We start from the raw sequence: 22,856 nt of genomic DNA, 5'->3' as shown, positions 1-22,856 counted from the left end.
ACCAGGCAATGGCTGCTGAGTTCAAAGTGACGATAAAAAAAATTAAATAGATAAAGGTCGTATAAGTGAGAATTAGGAATGTAAACATTTATGTTAGATTTTCCGTGTGGTAGAGATGGGTAAAATAATTGGTGAAATAATCGGTGAAAGCAGAATTCTCGAAAACGGTACAGACTGAAGTGAAATTTTGTTAACAATAATAATATTGTTTATAATCTCCTTAAAGTTCACTGTCAAGTATTTATGAAGAAACATATAAAGTAACTATACAAAAATCAATTAATTGTTTATCGCACTATTATTAATTTTCCTATTTTCTCTCTCGATTGGGGTATTTTTCCCTGTTGGAGCCTCTGGTCTTATAGCACCCCGCTTTTCCAACTAGGGTTGTAGTAGTAGTAGTAGTAGTAGAAATAATAATAATAATGATAGTAAAATAATAATAATAATAATGATAATAATAATAATAATCATAATCCTATATCACACAGATGCCGCGATGCCTGATAACAATCACGTGTTTGACGATCCTTATTCAGGGCCCCCTGGGAGCGATCCCCCCAGTGCAGGGGGAAAGCCCCCTTTGTGGTGATGAGTTTGCTGCAGCCCTCAAGGACATTTCTGAAGCCATAACCAGCACATCGAGGACATGTAGCAGAGGTAAGGAAAAGGAAGATACGTGTTCTGACTTCTTCTGGTTTGTCTAAATGTAGGAAGATTTTTTATGGCTCTTTCTTTTATTTGTTTTTAGAAGTGATAATAGTTTATCTATCAATGGAATGTTTACAGTTTAAAGGCTTATAGATCGTTCATGAATGGCAGAGACATGAGACAGTGACAATGCCCTAGCAAGACATTGCCTTAGAGACTGACCATATATACATAAGATCAGCGGCCAGGGCCCCTCTCCATCCAAGCTAGGATCAAGGAGAGCTAGGCAATTTCTGCTGCTGACTGTTGGTAGACCTATAGCCTCCCCAACTACTTCCCCAATCCTAAGATCGCAAGGATGGTGAGGTTGTAGACACTACAAGAAACTATTGAGCTTGAGCGGGATTTGGCACATCGCCAGGTAGGGACGTTTTCAATAGGCTTACACAACCCAGATCACAGGAAGTAAAATCAAGTGCACATAATTTTATAAGGTCTTATTTTAAAAAATAATGTTTTTATGCAGTCGTTAAACCTAAATTTCCTACTCTCAACAGATGGACCAAGAGAGAAAAACGTGTTTGGTGTTGAGACAGAACTGATTACTCAAACTCTTAGGCAGAACAGTGACGTGAGTATTTTGAACTCTCTCTCTCTCTCTCTCTCTCTCTCTCTCTCTCTCTCTCTCTCTCTCTCTCTCTCTCTCTCTCTCTCTCTCTCTCTCTCTCTCTCTCACACACACACACACCAACACACACACACACACACACACACACACACACACACACACACACAAAACGGACTATGGCTACACACAGCTACATAAATATAATTTTTTTTTATATATCAGTCTATCATACCTATCAAATTCTTAATTAATTTTTATCAGTTTCTGTCTCAAAGAAACTAATTGGGAGTTTTGAATAACATATTACTATTATAGGTCTATTATAGTCTTGAAAATCGGGAAAAGTATAGTGACAAAATATGTCATTTAAAGTGTCTATTTTTCATTTATTAATAGATATAAACATATTAATGCCCCTATTTACTCCTGATCATTGTTATTTGGTATATACAAGTCTCTTATTGTTATATGATAATCTTAAAAGCCTGTTACACATTTACCAATATTCACGCAAATCATTCTGGTTATACTTATGTTTATCATATTATTTCAAGAACTTTCGTTTTTCTATCATCATTAAGATTAACTTCAAAGAAAACGTTTTACATTTGTAGGGAAAACTTAGGAAAAATACATATCGCTACCCTATTGCTAACCAAACCAGTTGATATGTATGATCCATAGTACGCTATAATATATCTGACAAAATTTTATCTTTTCTAATTGAGATTTAGATTTTTAGAGAGAAAATAAGATAATATGACCATACTGAAGCTGAAACTAAACAGTTCTTACAATTGAAAAAAAAAAAAATCTCTTGAGATTCGTCTATCCACTTCATCGCAGGCTAGGTAAACAAACTCTTGGCTTCCTATAAAGTTGTATTGCGTTTACTAATTTTAGTTTATCCACTTGTTTGCAGTCACTGTCTTCCTTAGTGGCTCAGTCAGAAAACTTACTAATTTTAGTTTATCCACTTGTTTGCAGTCACTATCATCCTTACTGGCTCAGTCAGAAAACTTGAAATTAGCCATGACATCCGTGGCGGAAGTGCAGAATGCTCAACAGCATATGGTTGCTGCCCTTGAGATCAGAGCTCGAGTCTGAGAAGACAAGCAAGAGGAATCTTAGACGCACCGTACATGACCTCAGGTCCGAGCTACACACTGTCAAGGGAGGAAAGTAAGGTAAAGAGTCCTACCTTAAGATTGTTTTCTGATATCTGAAATGGCTTTTTTTAACCTCGAAATTTAGTATCAGGAAATGTTATGTTATCTTTTAGCTTCCAATTCTTCTTCACCCAAGGGGTTAACTACTGCTCTGTAATTGTTCTGTGGCTACTTTCCTCTTGGTAAGGATAGAAGGAGACTTTTTAGCTGTGGTAAGCAGCTCTTCTAGGAGTAGGACACTCCCAAAATTGAAACCATTGTTCTTTAGTCATGGGTAGTGCCATAGCCTTTGTACCATGGTCTTCCACTGTCTTGGATTAGAGTTCTCTTGCTTGTGGGTACACTCGGGCACAGTATTCTATCTATTTCTCTTCCTGTTGTTTTGTTAATGTTTTTTATAGTTTCTATGGGAAATATTATTCTAATGTTGTTACTCTTAAAATATTTCAATTTTCCTTGTTTCATTCCTCACTGGACTATTTGCCCCGTTGGGGGTCCCTAGACTTATAGCATCCTGCTTTTCCAACTAGGGTTGTAGTTTAGCAAGTAATAATAATAATCATAATAATAATATATTTTATGGCAATTTCAGAATATCTGCATTAGTTCTGTGATTTGACATCCTCATTTTAGGATGTCTGAGTAAGTTATGTAGCCTCTTTTTCATCATTTTCCATTCAATTTTATGTAGATTGATCTTTTTCAAAAATAGTGTCACTAGAAACTAATCAATCAAGAAGATATGACCCCATTTAGTTCTTATGTAATTCCTCATATTTAATTGAAAATTATAAGATATTTGGTTTATGAAGCACTAGTAATAAAGCAATTGTATGGACTATAGATAGAATCCAATTTTGCCATATTCTTTTTATCTTATACACATATACTTATCTCCATTGCGATTCTCATAAATTATATTTATTCATTCCACTTACAGATTACTTTTATGTCAACGTGTCCTCCTGTAACGTTTTCTTAACTATTACGTTTTCCAGAGGAAATTCTTTATCAAAGGGGATTTAATCATAAGAATATGAAGGGAGATGAATAACTTGAAAACATAGAATATTAGAATTCAAAAACTAGGGACAGAAATGACTTCATCTCAACTTTCCTTTATAACACTTGATTTATTTTTGCTGTTCATGACTAAAATTTACCCCTTTTTTCTCTTCAAAATTTAATTGATTATAAGAATATCAAGTTGGATGTATAACTTGAAAACATAGAATACTAGACCTTTAAAACCCAAGTGACGACGAAGCGACTTGAGTTTCCTTTATAACAATGGTCTTCCACTGTCTTGGGTTAGAGTTTTCTTGCTTGAGGGTACACTCAGGCACACTATTCAATCTGATTTCTCTTCCCTCCTGTTTTGTTAAAGTTTTTATAGTTTATATAGGAAATATTTATTTTAATGTTGTTACTCTTCTTAGAATATTTTATTTTTCCTTGTTTACTTTCCTCACTGGGCTATTTTCCCCTGTTGAGGTCCCTGGGCTCATAGCATTCTGCTTATTCAAGTAGGGTTGCAGCTTAGCAAATAATAATAATAATAATAATAATAATAATAATAATAATAATAATAATAATAATAATAATAATTTATCTTTGTTGTTCGTTTACTGAATTTCTCCTATTTTTGTTCAGGCTTGGCGAGAGCACCTAAGTCGGTTGGAAAGCGAGATTAAAGCCGGTCTTCAGAAGTCGGAGTTGGCCTCTCAAGGAGGCCACTATCGAAGTCAAGAGTACTGGAGAGAGAGTTGACAGTTTAGGTTAGTGTCAATTATATATCAAAGTTTTAGCTTTTTATGGTTTTTTTACCTTCCATTGTCAGATCGATCTTTTATCGAACCATCCAACATAAGATAGATATCTAAGGCGGAGTCATGGAAATCTACCTGGGGTGACATCACGAGCACTGAACAACCAACAAAATTAGAAAACAGTTATAGAAAAATTAGAAAACTCTTCTGCTGGTGAACAAAAACGAGGAATAAGGTTATTTCATTCTAACAAGATCAAGTTGATAACAAAAATCCTCATGATTCCCTAGTGAGAGCTTTCACATATCTAGTAGTACTTTTTTATTATATTAATGTTGTAAACCGTGATTTATCTCTCTTGAATATATTCATGGTCGAAGTTTTAAAAACCGTCCTTTCTAAACTTTCTTTAATTTTCAATCAATTTCTTTTTTGTTTAAACGAGCTGAATAGTCATACATATTTCATACATTTTGTCTTTTTTTCATATAATAAAACAAACTTTACAAAGAAAGATAGAATCAGCGATAATTGCTCAATGCCAGACAAATCTATCACAACAAAATTCTAAAAGATGCTTTTCCTTTTCCAACAGGAGAGGTAATTCGGAACGTCCAAGGAAGTCTCCAAGGCTTGGAGAAAACCGTTAACAGGCCATACCTCCAATCTCGTGGCCCTGAGGAAGAAGGCCTCGCGTCCACTAGACAGGACAGAGAAATCGGAGGAAACTGCCGTAGACAGCTCCGCTGAACGACCAGGTACTATAGTCCATTTCTTTTAGCGATGCATATTTGCACCGACTCGCGGCGGTGCCCTTTTAGCTCGGAAAAGTTTCCGGATCGCTGATTGGTTAGATATTATCTTGTCCAACCAATCAGCGATCCGGAAACTTTCCGAGCTAAAAGGGCACCGCTGCGAGTCGGTGCAAATATGCATCGCTAAAAGAAATGGACTATAGGAATGATGCATTCCCAGCGAAAGTGCAACTATTTTCTTATTATATTTTGATATATTTCATGTCATAAAAAAATTTATGAAATTGGAGAATATGAATATTTTACTACATTTGTTAATGTTTAATTGGCTAGGCTATACTGTTCAATTAAGCTCTGGGTATCATTATGTGAATATCACAGACTGATCATGTACTTCTAAATTTTCATTTCCTAGTGCAATATTACCAACAAGTAAACTTTAACACTACCTATTTTTATTGTATATTGAGAGACTATGATGTGAAAATAAGATTAAATTGGAGACTGGACAGTTTTTTTTTTTCAGTGTTCTTCAAATACCAATGATACCAGAACAACACTTTGGAGCCCAGCCCTAAGAACCTCGACTGTCCTTAATGCGTTCTTTATTTCCAGACGAAAATATACACTGTCCGCATCCATACACACGTATTGGCTTGGGATGTTTCACCGTCCACAGCACTCAACGTTACTCCTGGGAACGGGCACGACAGCACTGCGATGTGAGTGGCTTTGGTGGTCTTCTAAATAGATTTTTCTTCAATTCTTACAGCTACCTTGATTCTGTTTATTTAGAAACCTTGTCTTCAACAGGCATACTGTCATCAGATTTATAGGCTATTAAGGACATACTAAAATGGCAAGATTCATTTGCACATTTGCACCGTTGCTTGATCGTCCAGGCCTCTAGGGTACATATTGAAGGTTTCTCCTGCGTTGATAGAAGCATTTTATAGGGAGCTAATGATGCATAATATATTGAGTAAACTAAAAAGTTAATTGTCATTAATAGTTTTTTAATCTTGTTTCTTTGAATTCTACACTTTTGACCGAAAGGAAAATATACAGAAAAGGATGTCACACTTCAAAATATTTTGTTGGAAGCTTTGTAATGGAATTATCTTTTTTTTTTTACTCTTTGTAGTATGTTAGTTTCGTGCTACTTCAACTAATCTAGATGACATAATTCATCACCTTGTCTTGTAAGAATTCAATCTTTACTTATTCATGCTTCTCATGCACAATCAACTTTGATTAAACTTCATTGTAAACTGAGAGAGAGAGAGAGAGGAGGAGAGGAGAGAGAGAGAGAGAGAGGAGAGAGAGAGAGAGAGAGAGAGAGAGGAGAGAGAGAGAGAGAGAGAGAGAGAGAGAGATGAGAGAGAGGAGAGAGAGATGAGAGAGAGAGGAGAGAGATGAGAGAGAGAGAGAGAGAGAGAGAGAGAGAGAGAGAGAGAGAGAGAGAGAGAGAGAGGAAGAGAGAGAGAGAGAGAGAGAGAGAGAGAGAGAGAGAGAGAGAGAGAGGAGAGAGAGAGGAGAGAGAGAGAGAGAGAGAGAGAGAGAGAGAGAGAATGAGAGAGAGAGAGAGAGAGAGTAATCTTGTATTGTTATTTCAGGGAATTCAACGGGGATTCTTGCCAACCCATATGATCTGTATGACGTAGTTCTCTTCTTAGACGAGTCCTTCCCAGGTGAGTAATTTCTCTATCTTCAGTAACAGTTAACTAATTTTTGGTTGCAATGCACATCATTTTATGTGGTAAATCCTACAAGAAATCAATTGTATCATCTTATGAAAAGAAGCCCTCTGCTTACTTTCTAAAAAAACAAGTTTGAATATGTACAGTTAGCAAAATATCTCGGTGTATATAATTTTTCCCATTAACTAAAAAGAGATGGTAAATATGGTCACTGCTTAAACATAATTAATTCAAAACTGTTACATTGATATATAAAATGAATTGATAACAATACAAAACAGCAAGTTAAACAACACTTGCTACAGAAAGACCCTGTCGGACAGATCAAGGAATCCAGTAAGATGGATACTACCCACCAGATATGATTTCCTAACAATAATTCTAACCAATCATCTCTTAAGTCCACACTCACACTTTATTAACAATGAATTATCTTTATCTTTAAAAAGCAAACAAACATTACGAAAATGTCTTTCTCAGAATTTTAATACAGTAGTTTGTCTTATCGTAAAGAACTTCAGAATAGTCTCCTATTGCATGCACTATCATTAACGTCATATTACAAAACCGATCAGTCTATTAAAGCGTTAACTACAGCCACTGGTCTCCAGGGCACAGCAGATGAAAGCCAAATTTCCCTCCTCTCTCAGAATCTGTGTATTCGACCTCAGGGAGTTGGGGCTTCTGGGTCGGGGCCACTCTCAAGGACGACGGGAAGTGGCACTGGGTTTCTGGGTTACCCGTCGATGTCCAAGTCGATTTCTGGGGTCGAGGCGAGCCTGGCGATCCATTGGAAAACGACGAGAGATGCCTCTTTCTGCACAGTTGGTGGAGATTCCGCGCCGGTGCAGACTCTTGCGACAACAAGAAGTATTTCATCTGTGAACTGAAAGTCTAGTTAATGTTTCTTGGAAATATAAACTCTGAAAGTGTTATTAGAAATTTCATTGGTTTATATCCTTCCACAGATAGGTGATGACGTATGGAAATATTTACTTTGCACTAAAAGTAAATTGAAATACACTCAAACATATTTTGTTCAACCCATCTCTTCTTTACTAACTACAGAATTATTTTGCTGTTTCTGTTCTTAAGTCTAAGAAAAAATACTATTCTATGCTTCGCCAAAGGTTATGACTATTCGCTTTTTATCCTGTTGATTTTTTATGTCATTTTACCGTAGAACTGAGTGACTTTTCTTTGACATTATTTTATCAATGGACAAAATGTGCTTAGTATAAATTTGAGATTGTAATATAGATGTTTTAAATGCCCAAATCAATTATTGCAAATGTTATTTATGTTTCGTATTTTCAATACACTAGACTTGTGTGACTGGTGAGATTGTTATAGTTAGATCTATTAAAAAAATCAAAATCCTCTTTAAGAACTGGTAATATTGCAAGTTCATATGCTACATGATCATGTATGATCTCTCCCTTAGATTAGAATATACCAAGTGTCTTGAAAAGAAAACTATGTATTTTAAAACTAATTTTGTTATTATCTTTCATTATTGTACTCTCTTATTTATTTCATACGGTATATTATGATTTAATATACCTGATAAGTAAGTATTGTACTTACTTCTAGTTTTAGGGGTTTATTTCTCGCTCTCCATCAGACACTTGGGTCTGTTCAGGCAGGCCTTGATGTGTGAAAATAATTTCTTTCCAATTTATATTTTGCTCTGTATCTTTTCAATTATTCGCTAGCATTTGTATTCAGGCTTAATAGTTTTCAAATCACTATTATAATAACTGTATTTTCGTTCTTCAATGCACATTTTATCGAATTTCTATATATACTTTGCTTTCCTGTGATTCCATTTATAGATGACAGCATTCATCGCTCTTCTTCTTCTTTCTCAAAAGTACCGTAAACAAATAACTATAAACGAAACAATTTATCTCAAATGACAATAATAAAGTACAAACAAAAGACAATCATACACCAATAAATAGGTTTTTATTAATTCTATAAAGGTTTTAACACCTAAAAATACCCATTTCATAATAAAAATTTATGAAATGATTCTACTTATATTATAAGTGACCTTACTCAGCCTTTCGTCATCACTTGCTGGAAAAATCACCAATTTCCAGGAAATTAGAGCTACTGAATATTTAGTTCCTTATTATAATTTCCCCTACATCAAGATACTAATGGTTAGTATAATTCATTATTTTGTCTATCCTTAATTCTATCCTAGGATAGACCTGATTAGCCTTGGACAGGTAGTCCACTCTGGTCTTGGGCAGTGCCATAGCCTTTGTACCATGGTCTTTCACTGTCTCGGGTTAGAGATCTATTGCTTGAGGGTACACTCGGACCCACTATTCTATCTTTTTTCTCTTCCTCTTGTTATTTTGAAGTTTTTATACAGTTGTTATTCTCAAGTTTCCGTAGTTTATATATGAAATATTCATTTTAATGTTATTGTTGTTCTTAAAATTCTCTCGTAGTTTTTCCTTGTCTCCTTTCCTTGCTGGGCTATTTTCCCTGTTGGAGCCCTTGGGCTTATAGAATACGGCTTTTCCTACTAGGGTTGTTGCTTAACTAATAATGAAAATTTTTTCCTTTCCTTACTGGGCTGTTTTCCCTAACGCAAGAGCCCGTGTTACACATTAGTTGGGGAAAACGGAAGTGAGTCCATGTAATTGATATTTAACTCATATGTTGATGTCATTAAACTGGTAGGAAGACTAGAATTTTGTGTTATCAAAATTTATCAAAACCTTTGGTTTAGCCAGGGCATATAAGTAACTTAGGAATAGAGTAGCAAAAACTTTGGTGTATTCGTAATCTCTGTACAGTATTTCTGGAGCCTTTGTATATCAGCGGCCAGTTCCTTATGGTTGCTTTAAAAATGGACATCAACTAACCTAAACTTTCTCCCCTATCTTAACCTACAAGCCGTGTCCTTACCTAATTACCTTGGGGGGGGGGGGGCTTACGCCCTTCTGTGACCCCCCTTACACTGCCGTATTCTAAGTCAGCCGTCCTCATACATGCAGGTAGCCGCTATCATACATACACCCCGTATTTCTGAATCACTTTCTCATATGTAAGTTTTGTAACAGTTTCCTCATTTAAATAATTTCGTTATCACATTTCTGAGGGCCATTGTATAGCAGCGGCCAGTTCCTTCATTGTGCTTAAAAAATGGACACCAACTAAACCAAACTTCCTACCCTAACCTAACCTACAAGCTATGTCCTTACTTACTTACCTAACAGGGGGGCTAATGCCCCTGTGCCACCCCCCTTACACTGCCGTTTTCTTAATAAGTCATCACCATACGTACAGGTGGCTGATATCTTACATACACCCCCATTTTTTAAACATGAAAACCTGGCTAGCAATTGCAATTTTCACGTCAGATATACCGTATTTCCCGAGGAAAAAAAACTGGAAAGCCACTTAACATAAAGTCCCCCACCTAACCTGACTTAGGATAATGTAACATATCCTAAGACTCCCGTTAATATGCATTGTCCTTAGGTAAACTAAAGCATTTTACCATATTGTTTGGAGGTGTGGGGCTGTATGTGTGGTGACGGTCATACCCTGTAACGCTGTTATTTTCAACCATATCGCCAAGAATACGGCAATCTAAGGCGTATTACACGCCCCCTTAGGTAAGTAGGCAAGGAAAAGGTTTGTAGGTTAGGTTAGGTGATGTTCTCTGCATGCGGGAAGTTCCATCCGTCATTATACAAAGGCTCCGAGAATATTTACCCAAGTCCAATAGTCTCAGTTTTGTAAGAGGAATTAATTAATGAAAAGGGCTATTTTCCATAGCTTAAATTTTGTCTTTTTCAATTTTAATCTTACCCGATAATCATGTAGCTGTCAACTCCGTTGCCCGACAGAATTCTACGGAAGGGATACGCCAGCGATCACTATACAAGAAGGGGGTGTACTCACCAGCGCCACCTGTGGCCAGGTACTGCAGTACTTCTTGTTGACACCACCTCAATTTTTCCTCTGTCGTGCTTCCGGCAAGACCTACATGGATACGCTTATAATTTTGGAGTCTTGTTCACGGTTTTTGGTGAAGTATTGCTCTAAGATTTCAGCTTTCGCTATACAGGAAACTTGTCTCTTAGCTTAGATAGCTTTTAGATTGATTTGATTAATGGTTAACGATATTTTGCTTTAATTGGAATCCCCCTTGACTGTTCTTTGATTCAAGATGTCCGACCTTTCTCAAGCTCCTCCCCAAAGACGATGTAGGACTTGTATTAGGCGTATTCCGAAGGCCTCGGTTGATCCTCACACCGTTTGTTCCGACTGTAGGGGAAAATCCTGTCAGTTGGAAGATCGATGTGAGGAATGCGCCGGACTTTCGGAACTTGATTTTGTTCGATTCCTCAAGTATACCACTAAGTTAGAGAGAGAGAGAGTTAGGAGGAGTTCGGCTCGCTCTTCGCTTTATTCCTCACCCCATGATCCTCAACCTTTTCCTCCCCCTGTAGTGGCTACCCCCGATCCTACTATTTGTGCTCAGCCTGATATGTCTGATGTTTTACGTGCCATTCAGGCTTTAGGTGATAAAGTGGAGTCGGTAGTGAGTGACCACAAGTTCCTCTTGGCAGACGTCAAGGAACTTAAAGTGAAAAGTGCAGTGGGAAGTGGTAGTGCCAGTGCTGTGCCGAGTGCTAGTGTCAGTGTCAGTGTTGTGCGTGAGGGTACTTCTGTGCGTGCCAGTCGTCCTCCCAGTCCGGGACCTCTTGCAAGCTCCCAAGCCCAGGGGAGAAGCAATGTCGAAGGGCAAAAGGGTTCGGCAGGCCTTGATCGGCGCACAGCAGTATCCTCGGTGGTTGCGGGCGTATCTTACAGAGATCGTCACTTCCACTCTCAGACGATTGAGCCCTTATTTTACTCGTCTGCAGAAGAATTTTCGGGGAGAAAACGCTGGACTCAGGTCTCAAGACCTCTTAAGCGTAAAGTCCAGACCGCACGAGCTCTACAGCCCGGATGTAGTCATTGGGCTAGCTCTGACTCGCCGCAGTCATCAGGTGACTGCACGCCTCCTAAGAGAGGTAAGGCGATGCCTCAACAGACCTCAACTTCTGTTAAGGCTCTGCCTCAACAGACCTCAACGTCTGTTGATCCCAAGATGGCTTTGCTGCAGTCTATGCAGTCGCAGCTTGCGGTATTGATGCGTGAGTTTCAGGCAGAGAAGGTTACACCTCCTCCTGCGAGCGCTCCTCCTCCTCTACGCAGTCCAGTCTGCCAGACGTACGAAGTTGAGGTTCCTCAAGCTACTTCCATGCGTGAGCTACCGCGTTGGGAGTTGCCAGATACCAGCGTTGTGCAGGAACCTCTTACCACGCGGCAACCTCCTCAACAATGGGGACAGGAGTCTTATGCCTTACAACCTCCTCTACCTATGAGGCAAGAGTTTCTTGCAGTAAGACCATCCTCGAGGCAGCAACCTCTTGAGGTACGACAACCTCTGCCACCCTTGAGGCAGCCACCTCAGCTCTCGCAGCTGATACCTCCACTTTCCTCGAGGCGAGAACCTCAACTCTCGAGGCAAGCACCTCAAGAACCTCAACTCGTGAGACAGGAGCCTCTTTCTGCGCAGCCGCCACCTCAACTCTCGCAGCACCCACCTCAAGAACCTCAACTCGTGAGACAGGAACCTCTTACTGCGCAGCCACCTCAACCCTTGAAGCAAGCGCAACTCTTGAGACATGAACCTCATGCAATGAGTCAGCCACCTCAACGCATGCATCTACCTCTTTCTCCTCAGCTTGAGCAGTCTTTGCAGCCTGAACCTCAGGTTTTACTACAGTCGCCTCTCACCACGCTTGCTCCCCAGACTCCCGCAGAGCCTCCTTCTTCCCAGCCTCATGACTTTGTCATTACCAGCCCTCATCCTCTTCAACAGAGACTTGAGGATGAATCCGCAAGTGTATATGCACCCGCTTGTCAGGATTCTGCCGTTCAGCATACCGCTGTAACTTTACCTCTCGCTTCTCAACCCTCAGGTGATGAGGTTTCTGAAGAGGAAGCTGCACACCTGGATGATCCCTCTTCTGACGTGGAGGAACCCAAGTCGTTACCACCCTCCATTGACTTTCGCAAGGTCCTGGCTCTTTTCAGAGAAGTTTACCCGGATCACTTTGTTTCTGCTACCCCTCGCTCTCCTCCATCAGAGTTTTCTCTAGGCATGCAACCTGTTAAGTCTGCCTACACTAAGCTCGTCTTCGCTAGATCTTCTAAGAGAGCTTTGAGAATGTTAGGGGATTGGTTGCAGTCCAAGCAGCAACTAGGGAAGACGTCATTCATGTTTCCACCTACTAAGCTGACTTCTAAGGCGGGCGTATGGTATGCCACAGGAGAGGAACCAGGCTTGGGAATCCCTGCCTCTGCCCAGGCTGACTTCTCAAGTTTGGTTGACTCTCCACGAAGGTCGGCTATGAGGCGCTCTAAGGTCTGCTGGACCTTTTCTGACTTAGACCACTTCTTAAAGGGAGTCTTTCGCGCCTTTGAGATTTTTAATTTTCTCGACTGGTGCCTGGGGGCCTTGAGTAAGAAGACTGCCCCATCTGACAAGGACTCGGCCATGCTTATAATGTCCTGTATGGATAAAGCAATTCGCGATGGTTCCGGCGAACTTGCCTCCATGTTTGTTTCGGGAGTACTCAAGAAAAGGGAACAACTTTGCACCTTCCTTTCCACTGGTATCACCTCTTGTCAAAGGTCTCAGTTACTTTTTGCCCCGCTTTCTAAGTTCCTGTTTCCTGAGGACCTTATCAAGGAATTGTCTGCGGCTCTTATTCAGGACACTCATGACCTTGTGGCCTCTTCAGCACGTAAGGCTAAGGTTGCTCCTTCGGTTCCTAGAACTTACCGCACCCCAGTGGCCGATACTCCTGCTACAAGATTTATTCCGCCCTTTCGTGGCAGAGCCCCCAGCCGAGGAAGTACCCGTCCAGACGGTTTCAGGGGCAGGTCCAAGAAAGGTCCCAAACCTTCGAAAGGCAAACATTGACTCTCCTCCTCTCCAGACAGCAGTAGGAGCCAGACTCAAGATCTTCTGGCAAGCTTGGGAAAGAAGAGGTGCAGACGCCCAGTCTGTCAAGTGGCTAAGGGAGGGTTACAGGATACCATTCTGCCGCAATCCCCCTCTGACCACTTCTCCCATCAACCTCTCTCCCAACTACAAGGAAAAGGACAAGAGGCTAGCGTTACACCAAGAGGTGTCGCTCCTGTTACAGAAGGAGGCAGTGGTGATAGTCCGGGACCATCAATCCCCGGGCTTCTACAACCGTCTCTTTCTGGTGGCCAAGAAGACAGGAGGTTGGAGACCGGTGCTGGACGTCAGTGCGCTCAATGCTTATGTCACCAAGCAGACGTTCACTATGGAGACGACGAAGTCGGTCCTAGCAGCGGTCAGGCAGGAGGACTGGATGGTCTCGTTGGATCTGAAAGACGCTTACTTTCACGTTCCTATTCATCCAGACTCCCAACCTTTCCTGAGATTCGTTTTTGGAAAGGTTGTGTACCAATTCCAAGCCCTGTGTTTTGGCCTAAGCACGGCACCTATGGTGTTTACGCGACTGATGAGGAATATAGCGAAATTCCTCCACTTGGCGGACATCAGAGCCTCCCTTTATTTAGACGACTGGCTGTTAAGAGCCCCCACAAGTCGTCGCTGTCTGGAGAGTCTCAACTGGACTTTGGACTTGATCAAGGAACTGGGTCTTTTGGTCAACTTAGAAAAGTCCCAGCTTATTCCTTCCCAAACCATCGTTTACCTGGGAATGGAGATTCGGAGTCAAGCTTTTCGGGCTTTTCCGTCGGCCCCAAGAATCAGCCAAGCCCTAGAGTGCATTCTGAGCATGCTGAAGAGGAACAGTTGCTCGGTGAGACAGTGGATGAGTCTAACAGGGACCCTGTCATCGTTAGCCCTGTTCACCGAGTTAGGGAGACTCAACCTCCGCCCCCTTCAATTCCATCTAGCAGCTCACTGGGACAAGAATATGACGCTCGAAGCGGTCTCTATTCCTGTTACCAAAGAGATGAAGACTACTCTCATGTGGTGGAAGACCAACATCCTTCTCAAGGAGGGTCTATCGTTAGCGGTTCAGACCCCCAATCTTCATCTCTATTCGGACGCATCAGACTCGGGCTGGGGCGCGACCTTGGACGGACAGGAATGCTCGGGAACATGGAACAAGGAACAGGAAACGCTTCACATCAACTGCAAGGAGTTGCTGGCAGTTCATCTGGCTTTAATGAACTTCAAGTCCCTCCTGCTAAACAAGGTGGTGGAGGTGAACTCCGACAACACCACAGCCTTGGCATACATCTCCAAGCAGGGAGGGACCCATTCGAGGAAGCTGTACGAGATAGCAAGGGACCTCCTCATTTGGTCAAGAAGTCTAAACCTCTCACTGGTAACGAGGTTCATTCAGGGCAATATGAACGTCTCGGCAGATCGCCTCAGCAGGAAAGATCAAGTCATCCCCACGGAATGGACCCTTCACAAGAGCGTGTGCAACAGACTTTGGACCTTGTGGGGTCAGCCAACGATAGATCTGTTCGCCACCTCCATGACCAAGAGGCTCCCTTTGTACTGTTCCCCAGTTCCAGACCCAGCAGCAGTTCACGTGGATGCTTTTCTGCTGGATTGGTCCCATCTCAAGCTATATGCATTCCCGCCGTTCAAGATCATCAACAGAGTCATTCAGAAGTTCGTCTCTCACGAAGGGACACGGCTGACGCTGGTTGCTCCCCTTTGGCCTGCAAGAGAATGGTTCACAGAGGTACTACAATGGCTGGTCGACGTTCCCAGGACTCTCCCTCTAAGAGTGGACCTTCTACGTCAACCTCACGTAAAGAAGGTACACCCAAACCTCCACGCTCTTCGTCTGACTGCCTTCAGACTGTCGAAAGACTCGCTAGAGCTAGAGGCTTTTCGAAGGAGGCAGCCAGAGCGATTGCCAGAGCAAGGAGGATATCCACTCGTAGAGTCTATCAATCCAAGTGGGAAGTCTTCCGAAGCTGGTGCAGAGCCAATGCAGTTTCCTCTACCAATACCTCTGTAACCCAAGTTGCTGACTTCCTGTTACATCTTAGGAATGTTAGATCTCTTTCGGCTCCTACGATCAAAGGGTACAGAAGTATGTTGGCTTCAGTTCTCCGCCACAGAGGTTTGGATCTTTCCTCCAACAAGGATCTACAAGACATCCTTAAATCTTTCGAGACTTCTAAAGAACGTCGATTGCCCACTCCAGGCTGGAATCTAGACGTAGTCTTAAGGTTCCTTATGTCTCCTAGGTTTGAACCTCTTCAGTCAGCTTCTTTCAAAGACCTTACTCTCAAAACTCTTTTCCTCGTCTGCCTTGCAACAGCCAAAAGAGTTAGTGAGGTTCACGCCTTCAGCAGGAACATAGGATTCACATCCGAATCAGCAACATGTTCCCTACAGCTCGGATTTTTAGCAAAAAATGAACTTCCTTCACGTCCTTGGCCTAGATCGTTCGAAATTCCTAGCCTTTCCAACATGGTGGGTAACGAGCTAGAGAGAGTTCTTTGCCCTGTCAGAGCTCTAAAATACTATCTTAAAAGGTCAAAACCTATACGAGGACAATCAGAGGCCTTATGGTGTGCCATCAAGAAACCTTCGATGCCTATGTCCAAAAACGCAGTTTCGTATTATATAAGGCTTCTGATTAGAGAAGCTCATTCTCACATGAAGGATGAAGACCTTGCTTTGCTGAAGGTAAGGACCCACGAAGTGAGAGCTGTAGCCACTTCGATGGCCTTTAAACAGAACCGTTCTCTGCAGAGTATTATGGATGCAACTTATTGGAGGAGCAAGTCAGTGTTTGCATCATTTTATCTCAAAGATGTCCAGTCTCTTTACGAGAACTGCTACACCCTGGGACCATTCGTAGCAGCGAGTGCAGTAGTAGGTGAGGGCTCAGCCACTACATTCCCTTAATCCCATAACCTTTTTTTTTTTTTTAACCTTTCTCTTGAATGCTTTTATTGTTGTTTTTTGGGTTGTTACGGTAGGCTAGAAGCCTTCCGCATCCTAGTTGATTTGGCGGGTGGTCAATTCGTTCTTGAGAAGCGCCTAGGTTAGAGGTTGTGTAGAGGTCCTTTAGTATGGGTTGCAGCCCTTTATACTTCAGCACCTTAGGGTTGTTCAGCCTCCTAAGAGGAACGCTGCGCTCAGTAAGGAAGACGAACTTATTAAAGGCAGAGTAATGGTTCAAGTCGACTTCCTTACCAGGTACTTATAATTTCATTGTTATTTTGAATAACTGATAATATGAAATACGGGATACTTAGCTTCTTGATATACATGTACACTGGTTTTCACCCACCTCCCTGGGTGTGAATCAGCTACATGATTATCGGGTAAGATTAATATTGAAAAATGTTATTTTCATTAGTAAAATAAATTTTTGAATATACTTACCCGATAATCATGATTTAATTGACCCACCCTTCCTCCCCATAGAGAACCAGTGGACCGAGGAAAAATTGAGGTGGTGTCAACAAGAAGTACTGCAGTACCTGGCCACAGGTGGCGCTGGTGAGTACACCCCCTTCTTGTATAGTGATCGCTGGCGTATCCCTTCCGTAGAATTCTGTCGGGCAACGGAGTTGACAGCTACATGATTATCGGGTAAGTATATTCAAAAATTTATTTTACTAATGAAAATAACATTTTTCATTTAAAAGATTGTAATCGAAAATAGAGTAGGGACCATTGCTATTTCTTGATCATTGCAATGTTTTTCTCCTTAACATACAGCAACTTCCACATTTTAGGCTCTTACCACAGTTTGTGACTATCAATAGCTTTCTAGTCAAAATAAAAGGAAATGACTGTAATATAGGAATGTCCCTAAACATAGCAAAGAAAAATACAGTATTACTAAAAAAAAAAGCATTGGAAGGAAATGTCAAAGTAGAGACATAGTCAGCACCACAATAAAGGTAAATGATGAATTAAACGTAAGTTGCGTGATAATCTATACGATGATTTCAATGAAGGTTCCGTTTTAATGATGATGGTAAATTGAAAGCTATAGATAATCATTTTAAGAAAGTGGTTCAGTTAGAAGAGTGTTGTGAGGATGAGACTGCATGTTTCGTCGTATATGCCAGTGGTGTTAATGTTATAATATACCGGTTATAGTTTACCCATAGCACCCTAGTCCTGCCTTACGTAGCTTACCATACTAAATTGTTGTTTATTTATCTGCAACTTGCCTGCAAGGCATTTATGAGGGTAAACATACTTTATTTGTCATGTTAATGTTATATTTGTTTAGAGAGTCCAAATATGACTTGCCCACCATTGGTTAAACCAGTGATTCATATTATGGCTATCTTATGGTAAATGGGACATAGTAGTAGGGTCAAGTTGTTTGGAAAGCTAATCCTATAATTAGTATAGTTTGTTAGCTTTGCAGATCACTCGGGTGGTAATTGGAATTAAGGCTAGCCAGTGCTTTAGCCATCTGCTCAAATGTACCTTTACTATTGTGTAGAAGGCTGGGACAGACCCATATTGTATCAGCTTCATGACATCCATTTGGTTCATACTTGTAGTATTGGTTTAGGACATGTAATGCTTCAACAAGCTTATATTAGGTTTTGTTTAGGTTAGCCTAACTCTGGATGATTAATTAATTTATTCCACACCAGGACATTGGATTCTTAACTTTTCTAATCGTGCCTGTAGCTTAATCCATCCAAGAACTGTTTCCTACTTATGCCTAATCACTGAGCATCCTAAAATCTTGTGTCTTTGCCTACTGATATTTTTAAGAAATCAAGCATGTTACAGATGATTTTTCTGATAGCCCTTGATGCCATTTTGATGCAATTGGTGTTCCCTCGAGAAATGTCTTTTTGATCCATTACAACTCTGTTGGTTAAACTAATAAATGGTAATTAAAGTATGGGAAGAGTTACTTACATTGAGTATGAATGTAAAATATGTTTTTTCTGATAGTTTTGGCAATTGGAAAAGTAGTATGCTGAAAGCCCAATTGCTTTGTTAACCCATTAGGCTTCAAACTGTATTTTCTAGTAAGAATTGGAATCACAGTTGAAAATTGGAGTTTTTTGGTTGGAAAAAAAAAAAAAAAAAAAAAAAAACGCTTAAAGTAGAAGGCTACATTCTAACTAAACCTTCCCTATGCTAATCTAGAAATTTGCAACAACCTGATTGGAAGCTCTCCATCTCTAGATAATTGTCTTCGACTGCCTAACCTAACGTCATCAATCATTATCAAATGCAGCTGTTTTAGTCCACTGCAGGATAAAGTCCTCAGACATGTCTTGGTCCTTTCTGGGATTTGGCCATATTCATCACCATGTTGACCACTGCAGATTGGTGATGGAGGAAGATTTTGATCTGATCGCTCACTACAAACCAACCTAGTATGGGTGGCCATGAATACAGTAGTACATTTTTGCTGATCATGGAGATGCGCAGCCTTTCACCACATTAACGTATCACCACCAATCTACATACATACATATACCAAGGCACTTCCCCCAATTTTGGGGGGTAGCCGACATCAACAATGAAACAAAACAAAAAAGGGGACCTCTACTCTCTACGTATCACCACCAATCTAGATAGTCATAAATCAAGAAAATTTAAAGTACAAGGCTGAAATAGGACTAAAAATTGTGTGCTTCACAGAACGATCTTTATTATGAGGGTAGCTTGCTGGTTTTGTCTTAGCCATTATTATGGCCATCAGTCCTTACATATTTTGCTAATATTGTCATCCTCTTTATATTATTATTATTACTACGAGCTAAGCTACAACGCTAGTGGGAAAAGCAAGATGCTATAAGCCCAAGGGCTCCAACAGAGGAAAATAGCCCAGTGAGGAAAGGAAATAAGGAAATAAACAAACGATATGAGAAATATTGAACAATTTAAATAGAATGTTTTAAAAACAGTAACATAAAAAGATACGGTATTTCATATATAAACTATGAAAAAACTTGTCAGACTTATTGTATTCCCAAAGAGGGCAGCCACTCATTTTTCGCTCTCCGACTAAAATTATAGAAGATATATGAAATTTTCTTGGAAAATGTCCATATTTTTGAGTCCGAATCGCCTTATAAGACCTTACCCCAGGGCCGACCGCATTGATAGATTATTTTCCCCACCATGGACCCCTATGTTGTACGAACTAATGGGGGTTGTAGTGAGTTAATGAGTTACCCGAGTATTTCCAGTAGAAATGAATGTCAAATCTGTCCGTCACATCAAAAAATTTCAAAGTCTCCATCTCATTCTAAGTCAGTGTTTCTGAAAATTGAAAACAAACAATAACTAACCGTTTCTTAATTGAAATGTTACCACTATCTTGAAGAACTGTGATTACATTACCTCATATTTTGTAAAATCAGTATAACAGTGCTGAACTTACAATATAATCCGTAATGTACACAAAACCATTGCTTTCCTAGAGTACTGTACACAGTATCAGCACTTACTGTGCTTTGGTCTATGAAATATTATTATTAATATTATTATTATTATTATTATTATTATTGCTGTATTATTATTACTAGGCAAGCCACAACCCTAGTTGGAAAAGCAAGATGCTCTAACCCCAAGGGCTCCAACAGGAAAAAATAGCCTAGTGAGGAAAGGAAACAAGGAAATAAATAAACAATATAAGTAACGAAAAATTGAAATATGTTATTTTCATTAGTAAAATAAATTTTTGAATATACTTACCCGATAATCATGTAGCTGTCAACTCCGTTGCCCGACAGAATTCTACGGAAGGGATACGCCAGCGATCACTATACTAGAAGGGGGTGTACTCACCAGCGCCACCTGTGGCCAGGTACTGCAGTACTTCTTGTTGACACCACCTCAATTTTTCCTCGGTCCACTGGTTCTCTATGGGGAGGAAGGGTGGGTCAATTAAATCATGATTATCGGGTAAGTATATTCAAAAATTTATTTTACTAATGAAAATAACATTTTTCAATATTAATCTTACCCGATAATCATGTAGCTGATTCACACCCAGGGAGGTGGGTGAAAACCAGTGTACATGTATATCAGTAAGCTAAGTATCCCGTATTTCATATTATTAGTTATTCAAAATAACAATGAAATTATAAGTACCTGGTAAGGAAGTCGACTTGAACCATTACTCTCCCTTTAATAAGTTCGTCTTCCTTACTGAGCGCAGCGTTCCTCTTAGGAGGCTGAACAACCCTAAGGTGCTGAAGTATAAAGGGCTGCAACCCATACTAAAGGACCTCTACACAACCTCTAACCTAGGCGCTTCTCAAGAACGAATTGACCACCCGCCAAATCAAACAGGATGCGGAAGGCTTCTTAGCCTACCGTAACAACCCAAAAAACAACAATAAAAGCATTCAAGAGAAAGGTTAAAAAGGTTATGGGATTAAGGGAATGTAGTGGCTGAGCCCTCACCTACTACTGCACTCGCTGCTACGAATGGTCCCAGGGTGTAGCAGTTCTCGTAAAGAGACTGGACATCTTTGAGATAAAAAGATGCAAACACTGACTTGCTCCTCCAATAAGTTGCATCCATAATACTCTGCAGAGAACGGTTCTGTTTAAAGGCCATCGAAGTGGCTACAGCTCTCACTTCGTGGGTCCTTACCTTCAGCAAAGCAAGGTCTTCATCCTTCATGTGAGAATGAGCTTCTCTAATCAGAAGCCTTATATAATACGAAACAGCGTTTTTGGACATAGGCATCGAAGGTTTCTTGATGGCACACCATAAGGCCTCTGACTGTCCTCGTATAGGTTTTGACCTTTTAAGATAGTATTTCAGAGCTCTGACAGGGCAAAAAACTCTCTCTAGCTCGTTACCCACCATGTTGGAAAGGCTAGGAATTTCGAACGATCTAGGCCAAGGACGTGAAGGAAGTTCATTTTTAGCTAAAAATCCGAGCTGTAAAGAACATGTTGCTGATTCGGATGTGAATCCTATGTTCTTGCTGAAGGCGTGAACCTCACTAACTCTTTTGGCTGTCGCAAGGCAGACGAGGAAAAGAGTTTTGAGAGTAAGGTCTTTGAAGGAAGCTGACTGGAGAGGTTCGAACCTAGGAGACATAAGGAACCTTAAGACTACGTCTAGATTCCAGCCTGGAGTGGACAAACGACGTTCTTTAGAAGTCTCGAAAGATTTAAGGATGTCTTGCAGGTCCTTGTTGGAGGAAAGATCCAAACCTCTGTGGCGGAGAACTGAAGCCAACATACTTCTGTACCCTTTAATCGTAGGAGCCGAAAGAGATCTAACATTCCTAAGATGTAACAGGAAGTCAGCAACTTGGGTTACAGAGGTATTGGTAGAGGAAACTGCATTGGCTCTGCACCAGCTTCGGAAGACTTCCCACTTGGATTGGTAGACTCTACGAGTGGATATCCTCCTTGCTCTGGCAATCGCTCTGGCTGCCTCCTTCGAAAAGCCTCTAGCTCTAGCGAGTCTTTCGACAGTCTGAAGGCAGTCAGACGAAGAGCGTGGAGGTTTGTGTGTACCTTCCTTACGTGAGGTTGACGTAGAAGGTCCACTCTTAGAGGGAGAGTCCTGGGAACGTCGACCAGCCATTGTAGTACCTCTGTGAACCATTCTCTTGCAGGCCAAAGGGGAGCAACCAGCGTCAGCCGTGTCCCTTCGTGAGAGACGAACTTCTGAATGACTCTGTTGATGATCTTGAACGGCGGGAATGCATATAGGTCGAGATGGGACCAATCCAGCAGAAAAGCATCCACGTGAACTGCTGCTGGGTCTGGAACTGGGGAACAGTACAAAGGGAGCCTCTTGGTCATGGAGGTGGCGAACAGATCTATCGTTGGCTGACCCCACAAGGTCCAAAGTCTGTCGCACACGCTCTTGTGAAGGGTCCATTCCGTGGGGATGACTTGATCTTTCCTGCTGAGGCGATCTGCTGAGACATTCATATTGCCCTGAATGAACCTCGTAACCAGAGTGAGGTTTAGACTTCTTGACCAAATGAGGAGGTCCCTTGCTATCTCGTACAGCTTCCTCGAATGGGTCCCTCCCTGCTTGGAGATGTATGCCAAGGCTGTGGTGTTGTCGGAGTTCACCTCCACCACCTTGTTCAGCAGGAGGGACTTGAAGTTCATTAAGGCCAGATGAACTGCCAGCAGCTCCTTG

General features: G+C 40.9%; 2 protein-coding genes across 5 annotated transcripts in view; both read left to right on the top strand.

Moving 5' to 3' along the window:
• LOC137629759 (C-type lectin domain family 4 member K-like) overlaps nucleotides 1-7,607 on the top strand; it is an 8,228-nt gene extending 621 nt beyond the window's left edge. Inside the window, 12 exon segments of the mRNA XM_068361371.1 lie at nucleotides 492-660; nucleotides 1,209-1,282; nucleotides 2,267-2,362; nucleotides 2,364-2,453; nucleotides 2,455-2,466; nucleotides 4,102-4,176; nucleotides 4,178-4,226; nucleotides 4,813-4,871; nucleotides 4,873-4,975; nucleotides 5,588-5,698; nucleotides 6,589-6,663; nucleotides 7,323-7,607. Of these exon segments, the coding sequence (XP_068217472.1) occupies nucleotides 492-660; nucleotides 1,209-1,282; nucleotides 2,267-2,362; nucleotides 2,364-2,453; nucleotides 2,455-2,466; nucleotides 4,102-4,176; nucleotides 4,178-4,226; nucleotides 4,813-4,871; nucleotides 4,873-4,975; nucleotides 5,588-5,698; nucleotides 6,589-6,663; nucleotides 7,323-7,570 (1,161 nt within the window). The 3' untranslated portion in view covers nucleotides 7,571-7,607.
• Nucleotides 7,608-8,700: 1,093 nt separating this feature from the next.
• Nucleotides 8,701-22,856, top strand: part of spn-F (Protein spindle-F) — a 90,526-nt gene continuing 76,370 nt past the window's right edge. For 3 of the 4 annotated variants that reach the window (XM_068361368.1, XM_068361370.1, XM_068361365.1), the window contains exon 1: nucleotides 8,701-8,840. The gene's annotated coding sequence lies outside the window, so the exon portion shown is untranslated. Of the gene's footprint in view, nucleotides 8,841-9,299; nucleotides 9,319-22,856 lie in introns of those variants that run through there. The other variant, XM_068361366.1, reaches the window with a different exon arrangement.

The sequence above is a fragment of the Palaemon carinicauda genome, chromosome 37 (assembly GCF_036898095.1).
Source record: "Palaemon carinicauda isolate YSFRI2023 chromosome 37, ASM3689809v2, whole genome shotgun sequence".
Lineage (NCBI taxonomy): Eukaryota > Metazoa > Arthropoda > Malacostraca > Decapoda > Palaemonidae > Palaemon > Palaemon carinicauda.
The sequence above is the reverse complement of the archived record's forward strand: the minus strand, read 5'-3'. Positions and strand labels throughout refer to the sequence as shown.